General features: G+C 39.5%; 2 protein-coding genes across 2 annotated transcripts in view; one reads left to right on the forward strand and one right to left on the reverse strand.

The window, feature by feature from the left end:
* Positions 1 to 2015, forward strand: part of ACBD6 (acyl-CoA binding domain containing 6) — a 130578-nt gene extending 128563 nt beyond the window's left edge. The window contains exon 8 of the mRNA XM_034409685.3: positions 1925 to 2015. Within this exon, the coding sequence (XP_034265576.1) occupies positions 1925 to 1950 (26 nt within the window). The 3' untranslated portion in view covers positions 1951 to 2015. The remainder of the gene's footprint in view (positions 1 to 1924) is intronic.
* A 4338-nt stretch (positions 2016 to 6353) lies between these two features.
* Positions 6354 to 23404, reverse strand: part of LHX4 (LIM homeobox 4) — a 56084-nt gene continuing 39033 nt past the window's right edge. The window contains exons 4-7 of the mRNA XM_087890702.1: positions 18402 to 18604; positions 15023 to 15177; positions 12741 to 12912; positions 6354 to 10726 (exon numbers count right to left, since the gene is read on the reverse strand). Of these exons, the coding sequence (XP_087746828.1) occupies positions 10335 to 10726; positions 12741 to 12912; positions 15023 to 15177; positions 18402 to 18604 (922 nt within the window). The 3' untranslated portion in view covers positions 6354 to 10334. The remainder of the gene's footprint in view (positions 10727 to 12740; positions 12913 to 15022; positions 15178 to 18401; positions 18605 to 23404) is intronic.

Consider the following 23404-nt stretch of genomic DNA (forward strand, 5'->3'; position numbering starts at 1 on the left):
GTTGCGTTTAACCTCCCCAGGATCCTGTCCACGTCCTCAGGAGTCACAGGGTTGAACTCATTCCAGATAACATTCTCAAGACCAGCCTCAGTCACCCCGCCAGGATCTACCCAGTCAGAGTCCAAGCCTTCCCGAATCTGAGCGATTTTATCGTGCAGATACTGTGCAAAATCCTCAGCCTGCCCTTGCAAGGGGTCTTCCCACGCTCCCTGATGTAGGAGGGAGCAAGTCACCCTAAACAAGGCGGCTGGGCGGTTATCTGCCAATGCAATAAGAGCGGAAAAGTGGTTACGCTTTGCTGCTTTTATCGCCACTAGATAGGTCTTAATATGAGACCTAACTAGTGTTCGGTCGGATTCGGAGCAACTAGCCCTCCAACCGCTCTCTAGGCGTCATTTCTGGGGCTTCATCTCCCTCAGCTCCTCGGAAAACCAAGGGGCCGGGCAGGTTCGGCGTCGGGTCAGAGACCGCAAAGGCACAACTCGGTCCAGAGCACCGGCGGCCGTCCTATCCCAGGCAGCCACCAGATCTTCAGCCGAGTCATGAGCCAGAGTTTCAGGAACTGGCCCAAGCTCCCTCTGGAACCTATCAGGATCCATCAGGCGCCTGGGGCGGAACCACCTGGTCGGTTCCGCCTCCCTGCAGTGGGGTGCAGCAGTCAAAAAGTCCAGCCTCAGGAGAGAATGGTCCGACCATGACAGGGGTTCAGTAACTATATCCCCTATATCCAGACCACTCAGCCACTGACCAGAGATAAAAACCAAGTCCAGAGTGTGTCCTCCCGCGTGAGTGGGGCCATGAATTAATTGTGTCAGGTCCATGGCTGTCATGGAAGCCATAAACTCCCGAGCCATCCCAGATGCCTCACCGGTAGACGGCAGGTTGAAATCCCCCATGACCAAAAGTCTGGGGGTATCAACCGCCACCCCGGCGATAACGTTGAGAAGCTCGGGCAGGGCCGTTGTCATGTGGCAGGGAGCCAGGTACGCGATCAGCAGGCCCACCTGCATCCCATGGCCCCACTTCACCAGGAGAGACTCACATCCGGCTATCTGAGGTACAGTGGCGCTCCCTCGGATCAAGACCTTTCTTTATAACAACCACCACCCCACCACCCCTGCCCTGGGCCCTTGGCTGATAGAATGCGCGGAAACCTGGTGGGCACATCTCTACGAGGGGGACCCCCCCTCTTGGCCCAGCCAGGTCTCTGTAATACCTGCCAGGTCCGCACCCCCCTCCTGTATTAGCTCACAAATGAGGGGGGCCTTATTAACCACGGACCTGGCGTTGCACAGCATCAGTCTAAGGCCTGGGCTCTGAAACTCTGGACAGCCGGGGAGATGAGAAGAGTCATGGGGGCCGAGGCATGCCACCACTTGGAGATAGCAGGTGCGTGCCCCCACCACCTGATGTGGCCCCCTACTCCCGCCATATCTGCCCCTCCCAACCACGGTCCTGATAGAATCGCCCTCCACCCTATCAGCACTGAGCTCCTCCACACCCCGCTCCCCGCCTTCTGTTCCATGCCCCTGTAACGAGCCTGACCTATGCCCCTCCCTCCCCACTCCCCGCCCTAAGCCCCTTAAAAGATTACAAAAAGACAATTTAAAAAAACCCCACAACCCCCTCTTTGCGGCATGCCACCTCTCGGGGTTCCAAAGCCCGTCATCGAGGTAGGCCCTCGTGTGTGTGTGTACATGTTGTTATTCAAATGATGAATTGCAAATAGCATAATGAAAACATTTGGATATACTGAATTATGAAAGGCAAAGACAAACCACTGGGTTTCAGTATACTTTAAACCAGCCAATAGATTGTATTACTGCACAAAATATAAAGATCTATCACTTCTTAGATTTTTAAACAGGTAGACATATAGCCTAATCCCAACATTTACATTATACTTTGGCCTCTTAATGTGAAGGAAGAACTCACTGGAGAAGAGCCTAATGCTGGGAACAATTGAGGGCAAAAGAAGAAGGGGATGGCAGAGAATGAAGTGGCTGGATGGAGTCTGGAGGAAAGTTGTCCATGTGGTCGCAATGGATCGGACACAACTTCACAACTAACAACAACAACAACAACAGTACATTTATTGGTACACAGTATCTTCAAAATGTCTTGGTGTGATAAAGTTATTGTTTTCATAGAGATGTTGGGTTTGTTTGTTTTTTTGTTTTTTGCTTTCTGTAGTCTAGTTGCATGAGACATTGAATTATCAACTGGTTACAGTACATTGATGGGTAATGAAGCTGTTTATGATATCCTGTTTAATAGTCCTGTTTTGTCAATGTTTCTCCACATTTTAGGCAGGTGAAAAGCCAAGCTAGATCAGCACAGGCTAAGTCTTGATCTGCCAGACTCAATGGGTGAATCCTGAAGTTATCGGGAGGCTTGAATGAGTTTGAGGCTCATTTGTTGCTGCTAATTGTGTAAGACTTCTTACCTGATTTATGAAGTTGGAGAATTTGCCTACAATACAGCGTACGTGTATATGTATAGGACAATATATAGTCCCCTCTCCAAATCTTAGGAGCTACCTCCAGAGTTCTCAAAAGTTCATATCAAATTTCATTTTCAATGTGGCAAAATAGAGAAAATATTAAATATGCAAAATAATCACATTAACTGTATTTAAATGACAGTTACACTTACTTTCAGTGAAAATTATTCTGGGTTTTATTCCCAATTTGTTTTTGATTTTGGCTTTGCCTACTTTGGGGAGAATGGCCCATGGCATGCCCAGCCAATGACAAGTCTGCCCCCTTTGCATGGATCTCCCCCACCAGGAAAATCCTGTCTGTATAACTTTTGCCAATGAGTTCCAAAACAAATTTGATTATTAATAACAGCTGTGTTGTTTTGAGTATTCTGAAGGCTGCAATGGGAGTTTTGTTTTCAGGAGTATATATATATATATTTTTAAAGAAAACCACATTCCACCCAACCATTGCAGCAATATGGACCAACCACATCTCTGCAGCTGCTGGCTTTCACTAAATGGGGTGATACACTGGTAAAGAAAACCCGCAGTTACCAAGCCAGCCATTGAGAATTCTGCAGTGCTATTTTTTTCCTGGGCAAAAGAAAAAAGAAAAAAAAAACACTGCTCACAAATGCAAGCCTGATGAAATATAATATTGTGACGGTAAATTTAAATTTCAGGGGATTGAGTTACATGTTTGTTTGGCATTCTGTGGATAATCTGCAAAAAGAGCAAATAAATCAGTGGTGGGTTGCCCCCGGTTCACACTGGTTCTATAGAACCAGTAGTAAAACCGGCGGGAGGCTCTGCTCACCGACCCCAACGTCATCAAAACGCTTCTGCGCATGCACAGAAGCTTCTGTGCTTGCGCAAGCAAAGCAAACACACGTGCGCAGCCCCACTGCAAACCGGTAGTAAAGGTAAGTAGAACCCACCCCTGAAATAAATGAAAGTCAAAGATGTACACAAAGAGTAATGTATCTTTGTGTGCACACTATTCTGCTTCTTCTGCTTTTAATGCTGTAGACTGCAAATGCAAAAAAAATCATTGCTTGTACCAGTATTATGCCTATGGTTTGGGTTGGCTTGCTGAGCTTCGATGTATGTTTACCCTTTGTGCGTGCTCTGATGACCTGCTGATGTTGAGCTTGAAGGTTGCATTTATATGTAGGTTTTGCTGGTTTGCATTTGTGCATCTATTGTTATAATATTAATGTGTCCAGGCACAAATAAAATATAAAATTTCAAATATTGTGGGTGGGTGGGGTTTTTTTCTCTTTCTCTGCTTTAAAATGAATGTTTAATGGAAGACAGAAAAAGGCACATGAACCCTGGAGGCCATTTCATATTTATTTTACATAGAACTTTTGTGGTTGCTGTTGTTTTACATACACGTCATGCCAGCAGACAGAAGGCAAATACCAAGAAACCTGTTGGGTTTTGTTTTTATCCAGAGACACATGGCAATAAATACGTTTCTTTCTCTCAAAAATGTCACTTTAGAACTGTACAAAATTTGTCAATGCAAGGAGATGGTTACAGTGGGAAAGAGCGTGGTAGAGGAGAGAGCTGTAAGAAATGTAGCAGGCTTGCTCTAAAGCTTTCCTGACTTGAAACAGCCAAACCAAAAGGTAATTTCACGTTGAGTTACTTTCTAAATCTTAATCTCCCCTCGGGGGCCAAGAGACCTGTGCTGACAGATCTACACAGCAGAGCAATGGATGGGAAATCAGATAAGTTCAGGATGCCTCTGTACATATCACCCATGCTGACTTCAGATGCAGAGGAAACCTTCTCTGCCCACTGAATTAGCTCAACATCATTTGTAGTCGCTGATCTCTGTTTTCACATTTTACATTTTATTTATTACTGTTTGTAGCAAATGTTCTCAGTCTTTTAAAAAGACAACTGAAAAATCCTAGAACTAGAGACAGGCGGGAGACAACTAGTAATGTGCTTTTTTCCCCCCCAATTTGAAGTTCAGCCATCACCATCAGAGCTCTACGAGAAGAGGACATAACATATAACAAGTTCCACTAAGCTGAATTTGTTCTCAGATCACGGCTTCCAAGTTTTAAAGTGCAGTAAGTTAAACAGGAGAGTCATGCCGTTACCCTTGAATCATTTTATAAGCTGCTGTAGAGTTCAGGTATATGTAAAACTCCTAGAAGAGTCTTGCCTAGAAACACTTATTATATAAAGGGCAACGTTCTGTAAACTCAGATAAAAAGACAGTCTTGAGAAATATTAAATGGACATGGGTAGTAAAATGCAGCAATCAATTTGATCCTCTTGGTAGGTAGGAAGAGAAAAAAAAATTCTACGATTCTGTCTCAGATCAGTTTTGGGTAGATGATATTGTCTGTGTTAAAGTGAAATGATGTTCTTAAATCCTTTGAAAAGGATTTAAATTTAAATTTTATTGGCCTTTTGGGGCAAAACATTTATAATTTATGCTTAGACTTGGATGTGCAAAGCATGTCTTCTCTATTTGCAGATAAATTCTAGCCAGAGATATCGATATTCCTAGAGTGCCTAAAACATAGTAAGTTGAGAAACCCAACAACAGGTGGTTTATTAGTCATTGGGTTTTTTATGAAAGATATACAGAAACCAAGATAACATGATGACCTAATGTGTACAGAAGTATTCATCTTACAATAAATTCTGAGATTAATATGATTGGTTGCAAATAAACCAATTGGTTGGGCATTTTCCTCTAGATGCGTTGGAATGTTTCTCCCATCATCCACAGCCAACACACTCAATTACAGTGCATGTTGAAGATGACAAAGTGTGGTACCATACTTCGACACATTGCTGGCTTGGGGGGAGGGGTTATTTAAAGCAAAGTCTAATGCAGACATTTTATATGGTGTTAAAGATGAAAACAATAAAATCTACCTAACGAAAGGATACACATCTTCATCTGTCTTATCAGCCTTAGTGCACAAAAGCCTTAGTGCACATTAGCCTTTATGTCCAAAAGCTCTTTATTGACTTTTCTAGGAATTTTACAAAGAACTGAAAACAAGATGCATGCAGAAGCAAACTGCTCTTAAAAGTTTGTCATTCTTACACCTGTGATAAACTGCTCATCCTTTGCTGCATCAAATCACTCGGTAAAGCGCAGATGACCTCATACAGTAATGATGGGCAGCTTATTGGGCTGCATGTGGCCATCCAAGCCATTTTATGTTGATCCCAGGGAACTTAGAACTCATGTGATTATAGTGGCAAAGAACCAAGAAAGAGAGGTGGGGTTTTCCAAATGAAAGAATATGTTAGTGAACAACAATTCTCTCTTAGAATTAACACCTCCCTCCAATATTTATATTAAGAAACTGTCAACTGCTTCCAAATAAAACAAATCCAAATCCTGCTAGCTAACATAGATTTCAGCTGACACACTATATTTTTCAAGTAAACTTTCAATTTTTAAAAAGCTCCTCCTCTGTGATAGAGAAAAGCATACAGAGTCTGAGGAAGGTGAGTATTTTAAAGCATTTTAGACTGATGGCAATAAAATTGGCTCTGGATCTTACGCAAGTGGTCTATGCAGGAAAAAAAAATCTGTCGCTCTTGGTTCTGGAATTGATTGCTTTATTAAATTTCCCAAATCACTCCTGGAATCTCCAAGAAGTGTATTTTTCCTTTGGAAATAGTTGTAATGCATTAAAGGCACATCTCCATTAAGAACTCCTAAAGTTGCATCTCCCACAAAAGGCCATCGTTTTGGGCACAGCTCTTACCCAAAACAGATTATCTGTCTGCTAGGCTCAATACTATCCTTAGGTATCTCTCCAAGATTCTGCCGCGGGTTGACCTTGAAACTTTTGCTTTTCAAGCAGGGACAAGTTTACTGAGCAATAGTCCTTCCTCAGTTTATTTTTACTGCAGGGTTAACCATTCATTTGTTTTATTTTGATTACAAACAGCTAAAGACAATGCATGTGGGGGGGAGGTTGGGATTTGCATATTGGAAATTGTGAAGGCTGATGAAAGGTAAAAATGAATGTTCACATTTGTAAAAAAAACAATTTCATAGGTTGAAGCTGTACTAGGGTGATGTACAGTAGATGTAGACAATATAGAAAACATTGATATAATATTCTGATGGGAGATGTCATGGTTCAATTCTAAAAATGCTTTTTTCCCCCCAAAATGAAATCCCACTGAGTCTCAAAGGGACTTACTCTGAGGAAAATGAGAATAGATTGCAGCTTTATTGCAGAAAACAAAAAATAACTGAAAAGGGCTTAACCTTTGGAAAAATCATGTCTTTTTTTTTTAATTCCTTTACTTTTTTGAGGATGTTAACCATATATGCCATGCAAAACCTCTGCAATCTCGAAATCTCCATCCATACGTGAGCTGAAGATGGCCATCTCCTTCGCCTTGGTGCTAATAAAGTCTGACAGGTGAATTTCACACTGATATTTTTTTTTCTAGGATTTTCTTCTGTGGATAATGTGCTTGTGGTGGTTTGTCAATAACTGAAAAACAGCATTATATCAAGTCTTTTCACATTTTAAACATTCAAAGTAACAGGTCGTGGAAAAGCTGCTTATATCTATTTTAAATTCTTCAGACAGTATTCCAACATGGGTATAACAGATTGATCTCGATGAAAGAGTTGTGTTACTGAAATAATTGCTTTTCCTCTTGAAAAATACAAGCTCTTTAGGAATTAAGTTGCATCAGTCTCGGTATATGAGTCATAGTAAATGACTGGGGGTGGGGGAAGTTGTTCTGGAACCTTTAAAGGAAGATATTGGGAATGTGAATATATTCAGGATAATGATTAAGTTGGCTGGTCTACGGGGTAGGCAGCAAAGTACAGTCACTTGTTTCTTTTGGATTAATACAGGAGTGCATAAATATATGTAGGTTAGGTGTTTGTACTCTAAAGTTGTTGTTGTCCATCAGCTAAATTCAAGAATTTGTTTAATCAAATTTTGCAATTTATCTTAGGGGTTCTGGCAACCAAACAGCCTCAGTTTCCAAAACAGTGGGCATTTTGCATTTCGATAAGACAGTAGCCTTCAAAGCTTCAAAGTCCATGCTTGGTCTTTTAGCCTAGCCTGTTGATAGAACAGCCTACTTGTCTTCATTAACTTTCATTTCCTCGATGTCTACTTTTATCATGATTAAACTACTAGAAGTAAACCAAAGACTGATTCTAAACCAACTACAATCACTCAATTTTGATGGGAAATGAGACTCTTGTTCAGAAGCATGGTGAAATCATGTCATATAAAAGAGTATTATCTATTTTAAGTCTGTGTGATTCATATTCTTCGGTAAAATACAACTCATTAGTCTTAGTTTAGTTTGTAAGCTTCCTAACATAGAATCTGGGAGGAGAAACAGTTTCAGCTGTTCCTTTCCATATAGAATCTGGAAAGGAAAGCAGTTTTTTTCAGAATAGCAGAGTTCCATTTTACTTATGAAAGGATCTTAACTGATCCTTTCATAAGTAAAATGATATATTTTTGAGAAATATATCCTTCACCTGATTAGATTTTGGAATGGCAGCCATGCAGAACAATAAATAGACCAGACACACATTCATACTATCTACAAGATATGTTGAAATGTACTTACTTCAGGGAACTAGTGATTTCCCACCTTTTTTTTTCCTGTTAACAAAAATTGTTTTATGGGAGGCTAAATGATACGTACACACTCTACAACATGGCAAGATAAAAATAGGCATTATTTGAACCTCTGCAATGTGATAATTTTCTGTGTGCTGCCCAATTGCTAGGCTCTTTCAAAATTAGCTCTATATCCACAAAAATATTTGATATAAAATTCTTTCTAGCCAGTTAATATTCAGTTGGAGACCAAACCATCAGAAAACGGAAAGTTGAGGACTTATACACACATGTATCAACACTGGCTCTGTTTTATCTGTATAAGATAAGATGCCACCGAAAAGCATTGTGCTTGAAGTAATGGGAACTCAATGGTTCTTCGGGGAAATTTGGCTCATGCATGCAAATCAGCAAGGAATGCGGGAACAAGTTCTCCAATTCTCAAGTTATACCTGTGTCACCTTGCTTATGTTACTCAGTGAATACAAGGCCATAATACTCACTGCAAAGTGTTTGTAAGTTCTAATTAGTTTATGTAAGACCCCAGAGCAAAACAAAATTTAGAGTTTCAGAAAGCAATTCCAAGATACATGCTCTCCAGGCACAGAACTGCCTCAAACTTTATGTGTATGTATGCTTCTGTGTCTCCTGATCTCAAATAATCTCTGAGAAGCTCCTTAGTAGATATCCATTCTGGTTAATGTCTTGCTCCAAATGATTGTCTTGATATTTTTTTCTTTCTCTTTCATATTTTACTTACATTATAAAACTTTTATTTGTGAAGGCCTTTAGAATGATCTTAATCTCCTAAAAAAGGTTAAACAAATTAGAGTTGCCTCCCTTTCCTCAGAGGAAAACTTGTGGATTGCTACAACAGTATAAGTAATGAGGTTCTAAATTGCTTAGGAGAATGCCATAGTATTACATATGCTAAAAAATAAAAATAAAAAGACCCAGCATTGGACTTCATGCTGCATTACAGGCATTGTTAAACTCCTATAGAAATTAATGTCATGTAAAGTAAATAATATTTCATTTTTCTGATCAGAAGAAAATACACCTTGTGCTTAGCTGGTATAGATTCATAATTTGAAAGGTTTTCTGCACCTTGAACTGACACCTAAAAGTAGCGGAAGGGTGTAAAATGCCTGTAATTATCCTTTTGGTGTGGATTTTAAATCCATGGTGCATTCCTACTAGCTGCAGGTCTGTGTTCTTTTTTGTTGTAGTTGCATTCTTCTTGAATGACAATTGAGTGGTTGCCCAGAAAAGGGAGCTAGCTATGGGATCCCTGATTCCTGCTATACCCAATCAGGAACATAGTTATAATCCCTCTGTTTACTAAGATTGAGGTGGGGGCTTTGGTGTTGTATTTTCACTTTTTTTTTTTTTTTTGCCTCACAGTAGCACATGGTTCACTTAACTGAGTGACAAAAACAACTTTAGAAAGAATAATGAACATACAGGGGTTGAGATCTAAAGAATCAGCAGGTCTTGCTTTGGGGATTGTTACTGCTTCCTTGTAGCTGGATGTCAACCAGGAGAAGGCATCAGCAAAAGATCCTGTGATCCAGTTGAGAGGAAATAACAGATGCTCAAAAGCTATGATGTAGGTAAGAAACAAGGGCACCTCTGAGCTGCCTTACCATGTAACCTTAATAAGGCATAATGTAGACAAGAAGTTGCAGACAGAAATAAAAGTGGGAAGGGTAAAAACTGAAACTACTTAGCAACTTTCTGTCCCTTCAGTAGTTGGAAATATTGCATTGATTTCTGTTGCTTAGCTGGTTAGAGTCAAGCAAATGAAGAACAACGGTCATGCCGCCTGTGAGAAGATGTAGGGTTGTCAAGGAGCAAAAATCAGTTTAGTCATTTCAACATGTGCTAGGATCCAACTGGGCAGCCGAGCCCCGTGAAGAGTCAGTGAATTTGTCCTTGTTTTAGCTGGCACCACTAACATCATACAAAGACTAAACACAACAGTGTGCTGTATTCAGAAGCAGCTCCTCCTATCATTCCCCTCTTTCAAATACAAAGCAAATAAAATATATATATTTATATATTTATACATTATATTATCGTATTTTCTTTCAGCTTTACAGAAAACAAATTGTGGATTCCCCTTCTAAAATAATGGAAACTTTCTTTCATTGAAGATTGATTGTTGTCCCTTATTGGGGGTGGCTTAGCACGTTTTCAGGCCAAAAGAACAGGACTGACTATGGCAAATCTGAAGGAAGCAGAATACTTTAAAAAGGAGGATGGTCCATTTCATCAAGCCAGGAGGCAGGACTTGTTGGAAAGTCTGGATAACCAACGCTGCTTCCAGTGGAAATATCGGATGTTGGGCCCCCAGCCATAGCTCTGAGTGTCTGGCTCACCCCCTGCCCTCCATGTGCTATTATTCCTAAATTATTGTCCATTGTGTATTCCAAACCATTTAGCAATGGAGTATGCGATGGAAGAGATGATATGGAAGCTGGAGATTGCGGGATTCCATAAGGACTTCCATCCCTCAAGTCCTGATAGGATTGTCCTGTCCCATCCAGAGAGAAACTACCATTCAGTAGTTGTCCACCAGCCACCTCACCACCGTTGCTGTATATCCTGTTGTGGCCCAGTTCTGAGAGGATTTGGTCTTCTGAAAAGCAAGAAACAAAATTTTAGTACGGAAAAAAAATCTCTATCTGGTACATTCCGATCAAAGACTGAAAAATACCTTTAAGTCAGGGATGAAGAATGGTAGGCTTTTTAGCTATTGCAAGATTACATCTCATATCATCCCTCATTATCAGCCATGCTGATTTGGCATAATAGAAAACAGAATCTAGTAATGTTTGAAAAAACAGTTTGCATTTTTCCATGCAAGGTTGTTATTTTTTTGCCACAAAAAAAAATATTTATTTATTTATAATACCTTTTACTTATAATACCAGACATCCAGCTAAAGTACTTGTAGAATTTTGACACACATAAAATGCGGAAACAGCATTTTACCCTCCACAATATCAAGGTTTCCCTGCATCTTGAAAAAAACCACCCGGATTTGACCAGCCCCATGCTATATGGACAACACTGAATTGAATTCACAATGGCATGGTAGATGTGCTGATGCTCTCTATACTGAGGCAAAATACCTCACTGAATTGTGACTGTGAGGCCGAAAAACAAACTATATCTGTCACGTATAGTGATAAGAGTGCCAAAATAGATCCTATCATGGAGACTTTGTTGATTTCCAGGCTGCAGCAAATGAAGCAAAAATTATATCTGTAATCTAGACATATGTTCATTATTTATTTATTTAATTTAATTTTTATACCGCCCTACTCCCGAAGGACTCAGGGCGGTGAACAGCCACAAGATAAAAATATATCATACAAAAGTTAAAAACCATTTAAAAGTACATTAAATAATTTTGGCCCAAAAAATGAATTTAAAAACACCCAGTTTGTATTTCAATAATAATATTTTATATTATTATCTCTTGTGTTTTTTTAACTGAAATATGATGTGAATGTGCCATACAATAAACAATAATAAAACTCCCCAGATAAGCAAGATCTCCTGGACCAAAATCTATACAAAGGTCAACTATGAATCAATTTAAAGGCAATCAAATTGCTCCTGATTGCAAATTGCCACCTACAGTATATTCTTTTAAGTACAATAATTACAATATATACCGGTATATATACTAAACAAACCATGTGCTTATAAAGAAAAAACAGTTATAACACCTCTGTTCACAGTCACTCATGCTGTAGTCACCTCCCATTTAGATTTGTTAAAGACTGAGCATGACCAGAAACTGTGGAATAACAGCTGATAATTGGAAAAAGGAAAGTGAAGCTGGGAAAAAGATAAGGGAAAGTAGAATAAGGTAGCCAGCAAAAACCATGATTGGCTGGCTCCTTAAACAGGAACATTTTGCACTTCAAGCTTTATTGCAGGTTTTCAGCGTATGGTCAAAAAGATCGAGATGGCGGCTGCAATGGTGACATTGAATTTTTTTTTTTTTAAGTGCATGAAGTGTGTAACCCCATCTTGCACAGTCATGAGGAGAAGCATGAAGGGACTATGGGAAGGTAGTTTTAAAAACTAAGGAGAAATCAGAAAAAAGTGTTCTGGACCTTGGTTGAGAACAGCACCTCTCTACTATTTATTAAAACAACCCAAATTTTTTCAGGCTTCTACATCAATAGGAAAACAAACAACTCCTAACATCAGTGAGCATTGGCAACCATTTGTGGGTGAAGGTTACACATAATGCAGCAGAAATTTGCTATTTTTAAAAGGAGGGAATTAACCTGGTTATCTAACAAATAATGCAAATAAAAATGAGCAGGGTGCCTCCGAAATTTAAATAAAAAAGGGGCAATCATTTGGTGACAAAATGCACTGAATCAGTAGATAGACTACAGTTTAATTTTTAAAACCACCAATTTAGATCTTTGTTCTTCCTGCAGAAATCCTGATTTCTGGCTGTCAAATAACAAGGCAGAGGATTGTCGGCATTTTTCAAGGATCTGCAGATCTTACTAGGAAAAGCATAAGTAGCCCACTCCTAATCTAGGACATTTGTAAACATAAATAGGAGCCCTAATCTTAATTTGCTTGAATCTTTCCTTTATTGTGCTTCCTCTCCTGCCTACCTCTGAAGCTCAGCTCACTGTCACTGACTCCGCAGTCCTCTGCAGAGCTCTCTTTCTCATGCTTGGTGCCTCCTCTGTTCCTCTTAACACTCTTGTAGAACTGGCCCCAACGATGTCGCCCAGCATCTTTCTTCAGTCGCTTCTCTTTGGCTCTTCTGTTTTGAAACCAGACCTGTAATCAAGTGAAAAAAGCAGTGAGAACAAGACCATTTTCAGTCCCACCACCTGAGAGTCATTGAAAAGAACTCTTTCATCATCCAGAAGATGGATAAGCATGATCTCATCTGGGAGAGAAAAGCCCTGCTCCTCCTATAGGGTGATTGCGTGGACCTTAGTACTAGCCCTCAGGTACCCCAGTTATAAACTGGGGGTGATAACAGCTTCCCTAAATTCTACTGGTAGTAATGAAATGACACCAACTGCAAAAACAAAAACAAAAAAATTTAGGCTAAGACATATGGCAGATGTATTAATAATGAATATCTAATACCTATAGTATCTATAATATGACAAAGCACAAATATAGATAGTTCAAAGTTTCCTACTGTGGACTTTTGGTGGGGGGAACCTGCTTACATTTATAGCTTAACAATATCAGATTTCACCCATAAGTAAGGAGTTTCAGGACCAGTCCAAGGAACTGAAATAAAGAGAAGCACTTCTGATTTAACCCTACATCATAAGCACATCATTATCCAAAGTCCTGGCTGATGTACAATAACAATCACTTTGTGTATATGTGTGTGTGCGCCTGGCCTTCCAGATCTATGTTGTGTCCAGGATGCTCTGTTCATTTGTTTTTTTCCCCAATACCATTTTGTGCTTTTGCATATGCTTCAAGATGTGCAGCAAAGTTTTCTGGGTCCCTTTTAACTGCACTAAGAAGTAGGAAAAGTCAGCATCTATAGCTGACACTGCTAATATTGGGGAGTTGGGGGGGGGGACTCCCAAGAGATGACTATAGCATAGTGGTGAAACCCGTATTTTTCACTACCAGCTCTGTGGGCGTGGCTTGGTAGACGTGGCTTGGTGGGCATGGCAGGGGAAGTATACTGCAAAATCTCCATTCCTACCCCACTCGGGGGCCAGCCAGAAGTGGCATTTGCCGGTTCTCCGAACTACTCAAAATTTTGGCTACCGGTTCTCCAGAACCTGTCAGAACCTGCTGGATTTCACCTCTGCTATAGCACTCTACCCTTTGTCCCCAATCAGAAGCCGTGAGAAGCTGTCCTTCCTAGCAAGAGGTTGTAGAAAGAGAGCAAAGTTCCAACAGTAGACCTCAGAGCAAAAGAGCTGATAAGTGAGTTTAGAAAATCAGAATTATAGTAGGAGAAACAATATTGAGAAACAAAATATACAATGCAACAGTGTGACCTCTTACTGAAAATTTAGATAAAGTAGATGGGAATTATAGATTCAGAACTACAGGCCTGAATAGGAAGACACTCTGTACATTTACTAATAGTACTTATTTTGAATAGACACCAAACAGGTAGAAGATTGAAACATCTGCAGAATTCTATAGAAACGAGAATTTACTGTTTTCCCACTTGGGTATTAAACTGCCCTGCAGAAATCTGACACAATTGTTAAAGGAATTATGTGCGTAGGATTTATTGATTGATTTAAAAGAGTTGTATGGCTGTCCATTTTAAAACACAACTCTAGGCAGATCACATCAGCAATAAAACCATAAAATCATAAAAAAAAACTAAGACCAAGAAACAGTTAAAAAAAAAAAAAAGCTGGCACTTCAGTCATCTCCAAGGAGGCCCCAGCAGCCATCCATAATATTCCATTGCTATACCATATGCTGGGGGTAAAGAGCCAGGTCTTGATGGCCTTCTAAAAAGCTAGAAGGGGTGGGGGGCTTGCTGAATTGTGGAGGGAGGGTGCTCCACAAAGTAGGGGCAGCTATGGAAAAGGCTCATCTGATTCTAGTATTAGAGCTCCATCAACTTTACAAAGCTTAAGATTCTGAGATGTTATATCGCAAGATTTTGGCCTATGAGATAATAGGTTTCCATTTCTTCCTACATATTGCCAATTAGACTTAGCTATTGTCTTTCTCAAGAGAGGAAGGGAGATTTCTATTCAGAAGAATTGCTGAACAGATCATCTTAGGCGTCCGCATCCTTTAGCTTTGCATTCATTCTGCGATGACTTTAAATTTCGAATGTGTTCTCCATCACCTTGAGTAACTTTGAACCCTCCAAAAGAATTGCTGCAAACCAGCCAATCTTTTGAGTTGAAGAAAAGTCAATATTGTGTCAGGTGCTCACCTGTACAACCCGCATGTCCAATCCTGTCTCGGAGGACAGCTGTTCCCGCACATGTCTGGCTGGTTTGGGGGAGTTTTTATAGGCATTTTTTAATGTTTCCAACTGTTTAGCTGTGATGGTGGTTCGAGGCCTCTTGGCTCCAGCCTCTGAATCATCTGCAATGGAACAGTTTCCAGTTATTGTAGAATGTGGAGCATGAGCCAGAAGTCTGCCTAGAAGATGTGGGGAGTTTTGAAAGCTGACAAGAATGACCACATTCAGTTATATTTGCATCTTTTTATGGATACACTTAAGTATTGATGGATACACAGTACTAAAATAAACCAGGCTTCACTAAACTAATACAAGTAGTCCTTGATTAATAATGGCAATTGGGATAGGAATTAGTGAAACCAGTTCCAGGAGTCCTGGTTGCCACCATTAAGCAAGGGCCATATCAGTCATTAAGTAAGGACACATGATAATGTCTTCTGACTTGTGCCTTTCTGCAAGCTTCCCCATTCACTTTGCTTGGGGAAAGCTGGCACAAGTAACAATCACACAAGTGTGGATATGCTATGACAGCTAGAACTCCAGGGACCGGTCTTGGGTACCACTTGTTCAGCATTGTGGTAAATTTGAACAGACACTGAATGAGTGATTATTAGATGAGGACCACCTGTAAAACCAAACAGAATAAAGAGAGATGTGAAAAGATCTGTTTAGGCTGATGTTTACATAAGATAACTCAAGTGGCCACAGGGCAATATGTATCCTCAATATTTTATTTCAGTCCAATTCCATTTTTTTTCTCCGTCAATTAGTTCATTTATAGCTTCTGCACATATATTTCTGTTGCAATTTTAATGTCCCTGTATTTTCTACATAGAAAAATACATTGATTTGGGTTGTTTTCAATTAGATTCCAATCCACCAAGCAACATAAAGGGACTGAACGTGGAACAAGTACTATATCCAATTTATTTTTAAGGAAGGCAAATGTGATTATTCTGATATTTGTAGTCATTCTTGTCTTGTTATATCAGAGTTCCTATCTTGCTACTATGAATTATTTTACATTTTGATGGGGCTACTCATAAACCTATGCTCTTCAATAAAGGGGTGAAAAGGGGCATAAATAAGGCTTCTCAACTTCAGTAATTATAGTATCATTTTGACCAGGCATAATGGAACTAATCTGTAATTAAACCTACAATCTCAAAACTGTAGTAATTTTGGGCAATTAATCTAAATGCACCATTTTAATTCTCCTTTAGGTCCTGATAACTATAAGAAAATTATTAGTGCACTTTCATTGAGAGGTAACCATTTCCATCCGCAGTAAATACATCCAGAGCTAGAATTGCCAAGATGAAAGATATAGAATATAGATTTTTCTGAACTCATACGATGAATTTCAGACTTAGCTGCCTTTCTTCTAGTAACAGTTCCTTTCCTTGAAGCAAACCTCTCTACATACAACCCTCTAATTAACTATATATTGTTAAAAATATTTATATATATAAAATATGTCTTATTATAGCACCAGAACCTATTCTCCTTCTATAGGTGGTTAGCAATTGACTTTAACCTATATGCTGATAGTTCTCCTCTCCCCCGCCTCCTCCCCCTCCCCTTCCCCAAGCTCTGTGGGTTGCAAAACTATATTGTACTGAAGTCATTGATTACCCTGAGCCTATAATAGAAATTGAGCAACATTCAATCCATGATCTCTTAGCCTCCCTCTCCACCAATCTCCTTTACACAGGCAGGCATTGCATCACCCTAGCCAAATTGATTAGGTCAAAATAGAGTCCTTAATTAATGAGAAGTCAGGGCTTGTCAACATGAAATCCATTAAAGACCAGTTCAGTTTTAATTTCAGTCAAGCACTGTTGGGCAGTCTCTGTGGATTCATTAGCGTTGGTGATCTATAGCCTTTTTCTGTCTGGCTTCCTTGAACCCAGCCTCGGTTCTGTTGGTTTTTTTTTTACCTACAGTAAATATCGGCATTTTAGACCCTATACTGAAAAATGGGAGACTTTCTGGGTGAAGGGCCAGATAAACTAAAGTGCAAGAATGCAACTCTGCCGCTTTCAAGAGAGCTGTGCCTGGGATTACTTTCAGCTCTTGATCTTATTTTATGTACAGCAGCTTGAAATCAACAGAGATGATAAATATGCAAAGACCACTTTCTTGTGGCTCATCCTAATAAATAAAAATAAAATGTGTGCTTCGAAGCCCTGTACACTTCCCTTACTCCCAACCATCTGATATATACACAATTGTGAACGAGCAGAGAAGGGTGGAGGTGTTTGGGATGCTACACAAAAAAAGTAGAACTATAGGAAAATAATGTTTTTCTAGATGAAGCATCCATTCTGATAGGATGGTTCCAATTTTAGTTCCAATTTCAACATGCCTAGTTCACTTCACCTAATGTTGTATCAAGAGGTTGCACTGGCTTATGAGAATCATTTGTTATATTTCTGGAATTTTGCAAGCCAGTCCAAAGCATGGCTCAGTCACTACACCTTAGTGTGCCAATCTGTTGTTCTACAGCTAGTGGCATCAGAGCAGCAATGGAGCCAGCAGAGCCAGTCCTGAATCATTTACCAGCATGCCACTGATTATAACTGGCCAAAAAAAAAAAAAAAAGCTTTCTCTGCACATAATCCTAGGAATAAAAGGGGGGAAAGGCTAAAACAACAAATGAGGCCAATCCAGATCTTCAATATAGTGCATTAGGCTCAATATGTAATCAGGACTTGGGGCAGAATCTGAGCCAACAATTGCATGCCATATTCTAGGTCACAAAAAAGTTGCAGTTGGCTGGATCCCTCTCCCCACCCCCCAGCATAACAACTGCAATCAGCAAGAATACAGCACCGGAAGTGATGGGTACTGATATTCCCTAGGTGGAGCAGGAAAATCTATGTTGTCTTCCAGTGCTGCATTGTTCTGTTTTCCAGTTCAAACAAGTCATCCAAAGTACCAAAGATGTACACGAGAGTTGCAAATCTCTTGATTCCCTCTCTCTCATTCACTCACTCGTTAAGATAGTTATGTGACCACTCATAAAACCAATTACAGTTGTAATGAAAGGGTATAAAGTTCCCTTCTCAGTTCCCTTCATTGTTTACACAATCTGATTGTCTCCACATCTACAAAATATTCTCTAGCCTGCTTTTAACATATGCCTAATTTAATCATTGATGGTCTATTAATGGTCTGAAAATAAAAGTGATCCAATTCTGTCCTCTTTCACATAATTTGTGCCAGAAATAACCCTCATTGACCTCTGTAAGCAGGTCTTCACCAACCTGAACAGGAGAGGAGACACTATGATCATAAAATCTGCCCCATTTTATCAAGGCCAGTATGCATTGTTCATCCCTACCGTTCTGTTTGGCTGTTTCATAATCCTCCTTGCAGACTAGGCGCCCATCTTCCATGAGATAAAACTCATCCCCTGTGGCAAGTTGGCGGTTGCAGATAATGCAGGCAAAGCAGTGCAGGTGGTAGACGAAATCCTGGGCTTTTCTGACCACCTGGGTGGGTGGGATTCCCTGTTGGCATGCTGTGCATTTTGTGCCAAAACGCCTGCAAAGGAGGGAAAAAAAGTGCCAATGCCTAGAAGCAGAGCAGGGAATGTACTATGTAGAAAAAAAAACACAATTATGATAACAGTCAGATTCAGGTTTCTAGGAAAATTTCTAATTTTATATTTTAACAATAAACGTCTGTTCTTCTGACTCGACAAATAAGCCCAAAGTAAGTGGGTATGCCTGCTTAATCCACAAAAAACAAGTATTTCAATGACCAAAGGAATTACTTAAACCCCACGTGTAACAAACATTTTCTTACAATGACCACCAAATTCAGAATGAATTGTACATCAGTCATTCATACAAAGACTTTAACTTGAATTTCTAGATGCAGAATTAGCTACGCCTGAAGTATTATTGTTTAATTGTAGAATATAAACTTATCTCTTGTTACAGAAACTCACAAAGTATATTATCCTTAGCAAGAAACTCTGAAAAAAGTGGCCCTTCAAAAGGAAGCAGAGGAAGGTGCAGAGTTGAAAACAGAAGCCAACCCGATCATGCACGACATTTGACACAGAAAATCTTTATCTCCTTTCATGTAAAACGACTGGGCTAATTGAAGGGTAGAGTTTGATGGTCCTTTTAGCTAAAGCTAAGGCAGTCTGTACAGTTACCCCCATAAGGACATAGGTATTTCATCCACATTAGTTCTAAATAAATTACTTGTGGTCACTGCCGGTAAGGTAAATTTAAGATTAATTTAAAGTGATAGAATCTGCAGGCTGCAATAACAGTGGCACTACACACCAGATGAGGAGCCGTCCCTAGGAACATCTTAGCAAATGTATCCTAAAATAAGAAGAATGCCTAGCACTGTTCTTTATTAAAGACAATGTCTCAACGACACTTTATGATAAGCTACAAATTATGGATGACAAAGCACAGTTGGCTGAATTTTCACGCTACTTTTCTTTCCACGAGAAGTTTAAGCCTTCCTTTAGTTAGCACCAGACAATTACCCCAGGGCATGGGGGAGGAGGCGGGGACTGCGGCCCAAAAGCACAATTTTGCTGGATTAGAACATGGGGGAGGAGGCGGGGACTGCGGCCCAAAAGCACAATTTTGTTGGATTAGAAATGATTTTCTGATGACAATCAATGGGTACTTGTGGCAAAAAAATGATTCTATAGATGTATTTACTTATTTATTTAAGTGGCTGCTATGTTTTCAGTCTCTTTTTTAATAATGCTAAATACAGTGTTTGACATTTCACCGCTATTGGCTGCCAAGTTGACACAGATGCTGACATGATTTGAACTTTAGCCATTGTTTTTCTTCCCCCATTTTCCTTCCATTTTTAAGCCTTATAACTTAAAAAAGAGATCTTTTTTAGAATGGGAAAGCATGTATAATTTTCTCTATTCGTCTAAAATGTACTACAGTACTTTTAAGTACAGGTAGTCCTCAGCTTACAACCATTTGTAAGTTACAACAGCACTGAAAAAAAGGACATGACCATTTTTCAAATTTACAACTGTTGCAGCATCCCCATGATCAAAATTTGTTCCCTTGGCAACTGGCATGAATTTATGACTGTTGCAGTGTCCTGGGTCATGTGATCACCTTTTGAGACCTTTTGACAAGAAAAGTCAATGGGAAAATCAAAGTCACTTTACAATCATGTTACTAACTTAACAACTGCAGTGATTCACTTAACAACTATGGCAAGGGAGATCGTAAAATGGGGCAAAACTCACTTAGCAACTGTCTTGCTTAGCAATGGGCTCAATTGTGATGGTAAGTTGAGGACTAGCTATATGGACTTTGGATTCCTCTGCTCCTTCCCTTCCTGTGGCCAAAACAAATATCTTGGCTACTTTTATTAAACGCCATCTGTCTTTCAAGGTTAAACTTTGCCAATACTCCAGATCCCATCCACAGAGATATTGGTAGGGGGAGTTGGGGGAGGAATTATGAAAACAACAGGGACACATGACACAAGCTCCTTCCTATTTGTATGTGCATTAAGATCCTGCCAACACCTCTGATTATCAATTTTACTATGGAATTAGGACTTCTTCCCATTGTGCATCACTTTATTTGTAGAGAGATTCATTCGACTTTTAATTTGCTCCATTTTTAAAGGACTAACTAAGCTTTATTGTTATACATTTTGGAAGTAGCAAAAAAAATGTAAATATCCCCAGGTTGGTTACATCTTTTTAACCCGAATTCTATACTGAATTGGAACTTTAAGCCAGACTTAGTGTTAATCAATCTGGATCAGAGTAATTGGAAAAGATGCATTTGTATTGTATAATACTTATCTTGAGACATTAAACCAACACTATGGAAACCTAAATTCAAGTTCATTTAATCACGGTACCTCACATGGACTGAATACTATTTCTTACCTCCCACCTGCCTCAAAGTATTGCTATTATGGGAATAATATTGAAAAAAGGAATATTATATATGCTGCCTTCACTCCCTGGAGGAAAGATGCAATCTAGCAAATAAATGCTACACTTAACTGCAGTGTATTAAGCCACATAATGCACCTGAAGCTATATCAATTGGAGGAAATGCTATCCTCTGATGCATGAATATACCTGCCTATAAGAATTACAAAATATTGGGTGAGCCCTATTATTCAGAAAAGTCCACCCTGAAATAGTTTGAAGCCTTGTACAGAAGCTGGCCATTGGATATTAACATAAGAATTAATCCCAACTGAAAAATATCATTCTCAGGTTAAAAGTTCACTTGCTATTTTTAAATGTTCTTTTAGCCTTCTAAGAGAGCACACAGATTATGTTGGTTGTAGCACTGTGTTAAAAAAGTGTGAGTGGAGAAAAATTCCAATTCAGTTGTAAACTTACTACAGTACACTGTTTTGTATGTTGTCAAACAGCAATATGAGAATAGGAAAACTACTTATCATACAGGAATGTTACAAGGGTTATTAAAATTATGTATGCTTATTCTTTAGGTTGCTCTGAATAACTGTACATAGAATCTTAAGAACAAAATGCATTGTATCAATGTACAATACAAAATCAAAAACAAAGCAGGCTTCAAATTACCATTGACATAAAATATATAAAATTCTTCATCAACCAGAATATTTCAACCAGAAAAATCAGCCACAATATTTCTCAAACTAAATAATACAATCAGGAACATTTTCTTTCAAATAGCCCTTGGATAACAATCCTCCTTAAATTTTAACTGTTCTTTATTGCCTTCAGTTTTCAATTGCTCAAGAGTCCAATTTCCAGGTTGTTCAGGACCCTGGTTGGGACTGCAAGCAGTACAGTTTGCTTCTTCACCAGGATAATATGTTTTCTGCTAAGCACATTAGTTTTTCTAGTTCCGCATTCTAGTTCCATTGTTTCCAGATCAAACACGAAGATAGTTCAATATTACATAAGTGGTGGGTTTCACTTACCTTTGCTACCAGTTTGTGCACGCATACACCACTTCTGCGCATGCGCAGAGCATATTTGATGACATCTGGGCAGATGGGCAGAGCCGCCCGCTGCCGCTGCTACCGGTTCTCCTGAACCGGGGTGAACCAGTAGCAACCCACCACTGCATTACATGAAGTCTAAATGTGTAGTTGCCAAAGTATGAACTACAAAAGATAATCAGGTATTTGTTACTACAATACTCATTTAGCTGTGTAATGTCATTTATTAATCTAGAAGCATTCTCAAACTACTGGCTTGAGAACCGGTGGAGTGGTCAACTAAAAGCAGCTATGTCAGTAGCCTACTGTGCTCACCTTAATAGTGTGCTGATCAAATTGCTCCTTGCTATTAGAAATTCTAACAGAGCATTCCATCAAATTTTGTTAATCTAAAAGCAAATATTTTAATAGGCCTTATCTTACAGGAAGCCACTGATACGTCACCATGTTCACCAACTTTAGTCTTCAATATATCTAGGTTGCAACCTCCTCACAGCTTACAGAAAAAGACTAACCCAAAGTACGTTTTGACCTGTGCACTGGCCTGAGGAAAAATTGAGGCAGTTTTATTGGTTTTAATGAGACCATGAAATTCTGAACCAGACAAAGGTTCTCTTGGTGTCAATGTTGGAGTCCTTCAGAATGACCAAATATGGGTTCTCCAGTATTATAATGGACAGGGAGGCTGTTGAGCTGTACAGTGAGTGGCCACTCCCAATTCTATCTTGCTCACTCATTTGAAAAAGTATTTCAGAGATTTCCTAGTAAATATAAACCTTTAATTATCACAGCAATGCCTCATCATTAGCTATCTAGCCTAGGCTTTTGCAGAATTGGAACTGCAGGTGGGAAAGCTAGTTGCTAGTTATCCAGTAGCCTTTTTATTCAGAATTAAGTTATGGATGAGGACAACTTTGTTATGAATTCAAGAAGCAGAGGACAATAATATCTCCAGGCAAGGAACCAAAAGCCATGAGACCAATGCAGGGGTGAAATCCAGCAGGTTCTGACAGGTTCTGGAGAACCGGTAGTGGAAATTTTGAGTAGTTTGGAGAACTGGCAAATACCACCTCTGGCTGGCCCCAGAGTGGGGTGGGAATGGAGATTTTGCAATATCCTTCCCCTGCCACACCCACCAAGCCATACCCATCAAACCACGCCCACAGAACTGGTAGTAAAAAAATTTGGATTTCACCACTGAACTAATGCATTAGAAAGAAAGGCAGGACCATTAAAAGAAAGAATCTGCATATTTGTGTCCTCTAAACAATGCCATGCCATGCCACCCCATCCCATGTATTTGCTTGTTTGTTTAACAAATTTATATAGCCAACCATACAGAGGTGACTCTTGGTGGATTACAACATCTATCCTTTTCTC

The sequence above is a fragment of the Pantherophis guttatus genome, chromosome 3 (genome assembly GCF_059756535.1).
Source record: "Pantherophis guttatus breed Tessera chromosome 3, ASM5975653v1, whole genome shotgun sequence".
NCBI lineage: Eukaryota > Metazoa > Chordata > Lepidosauria > Squamata > Colubridae > Pantherophis > Pantherophis guttatus.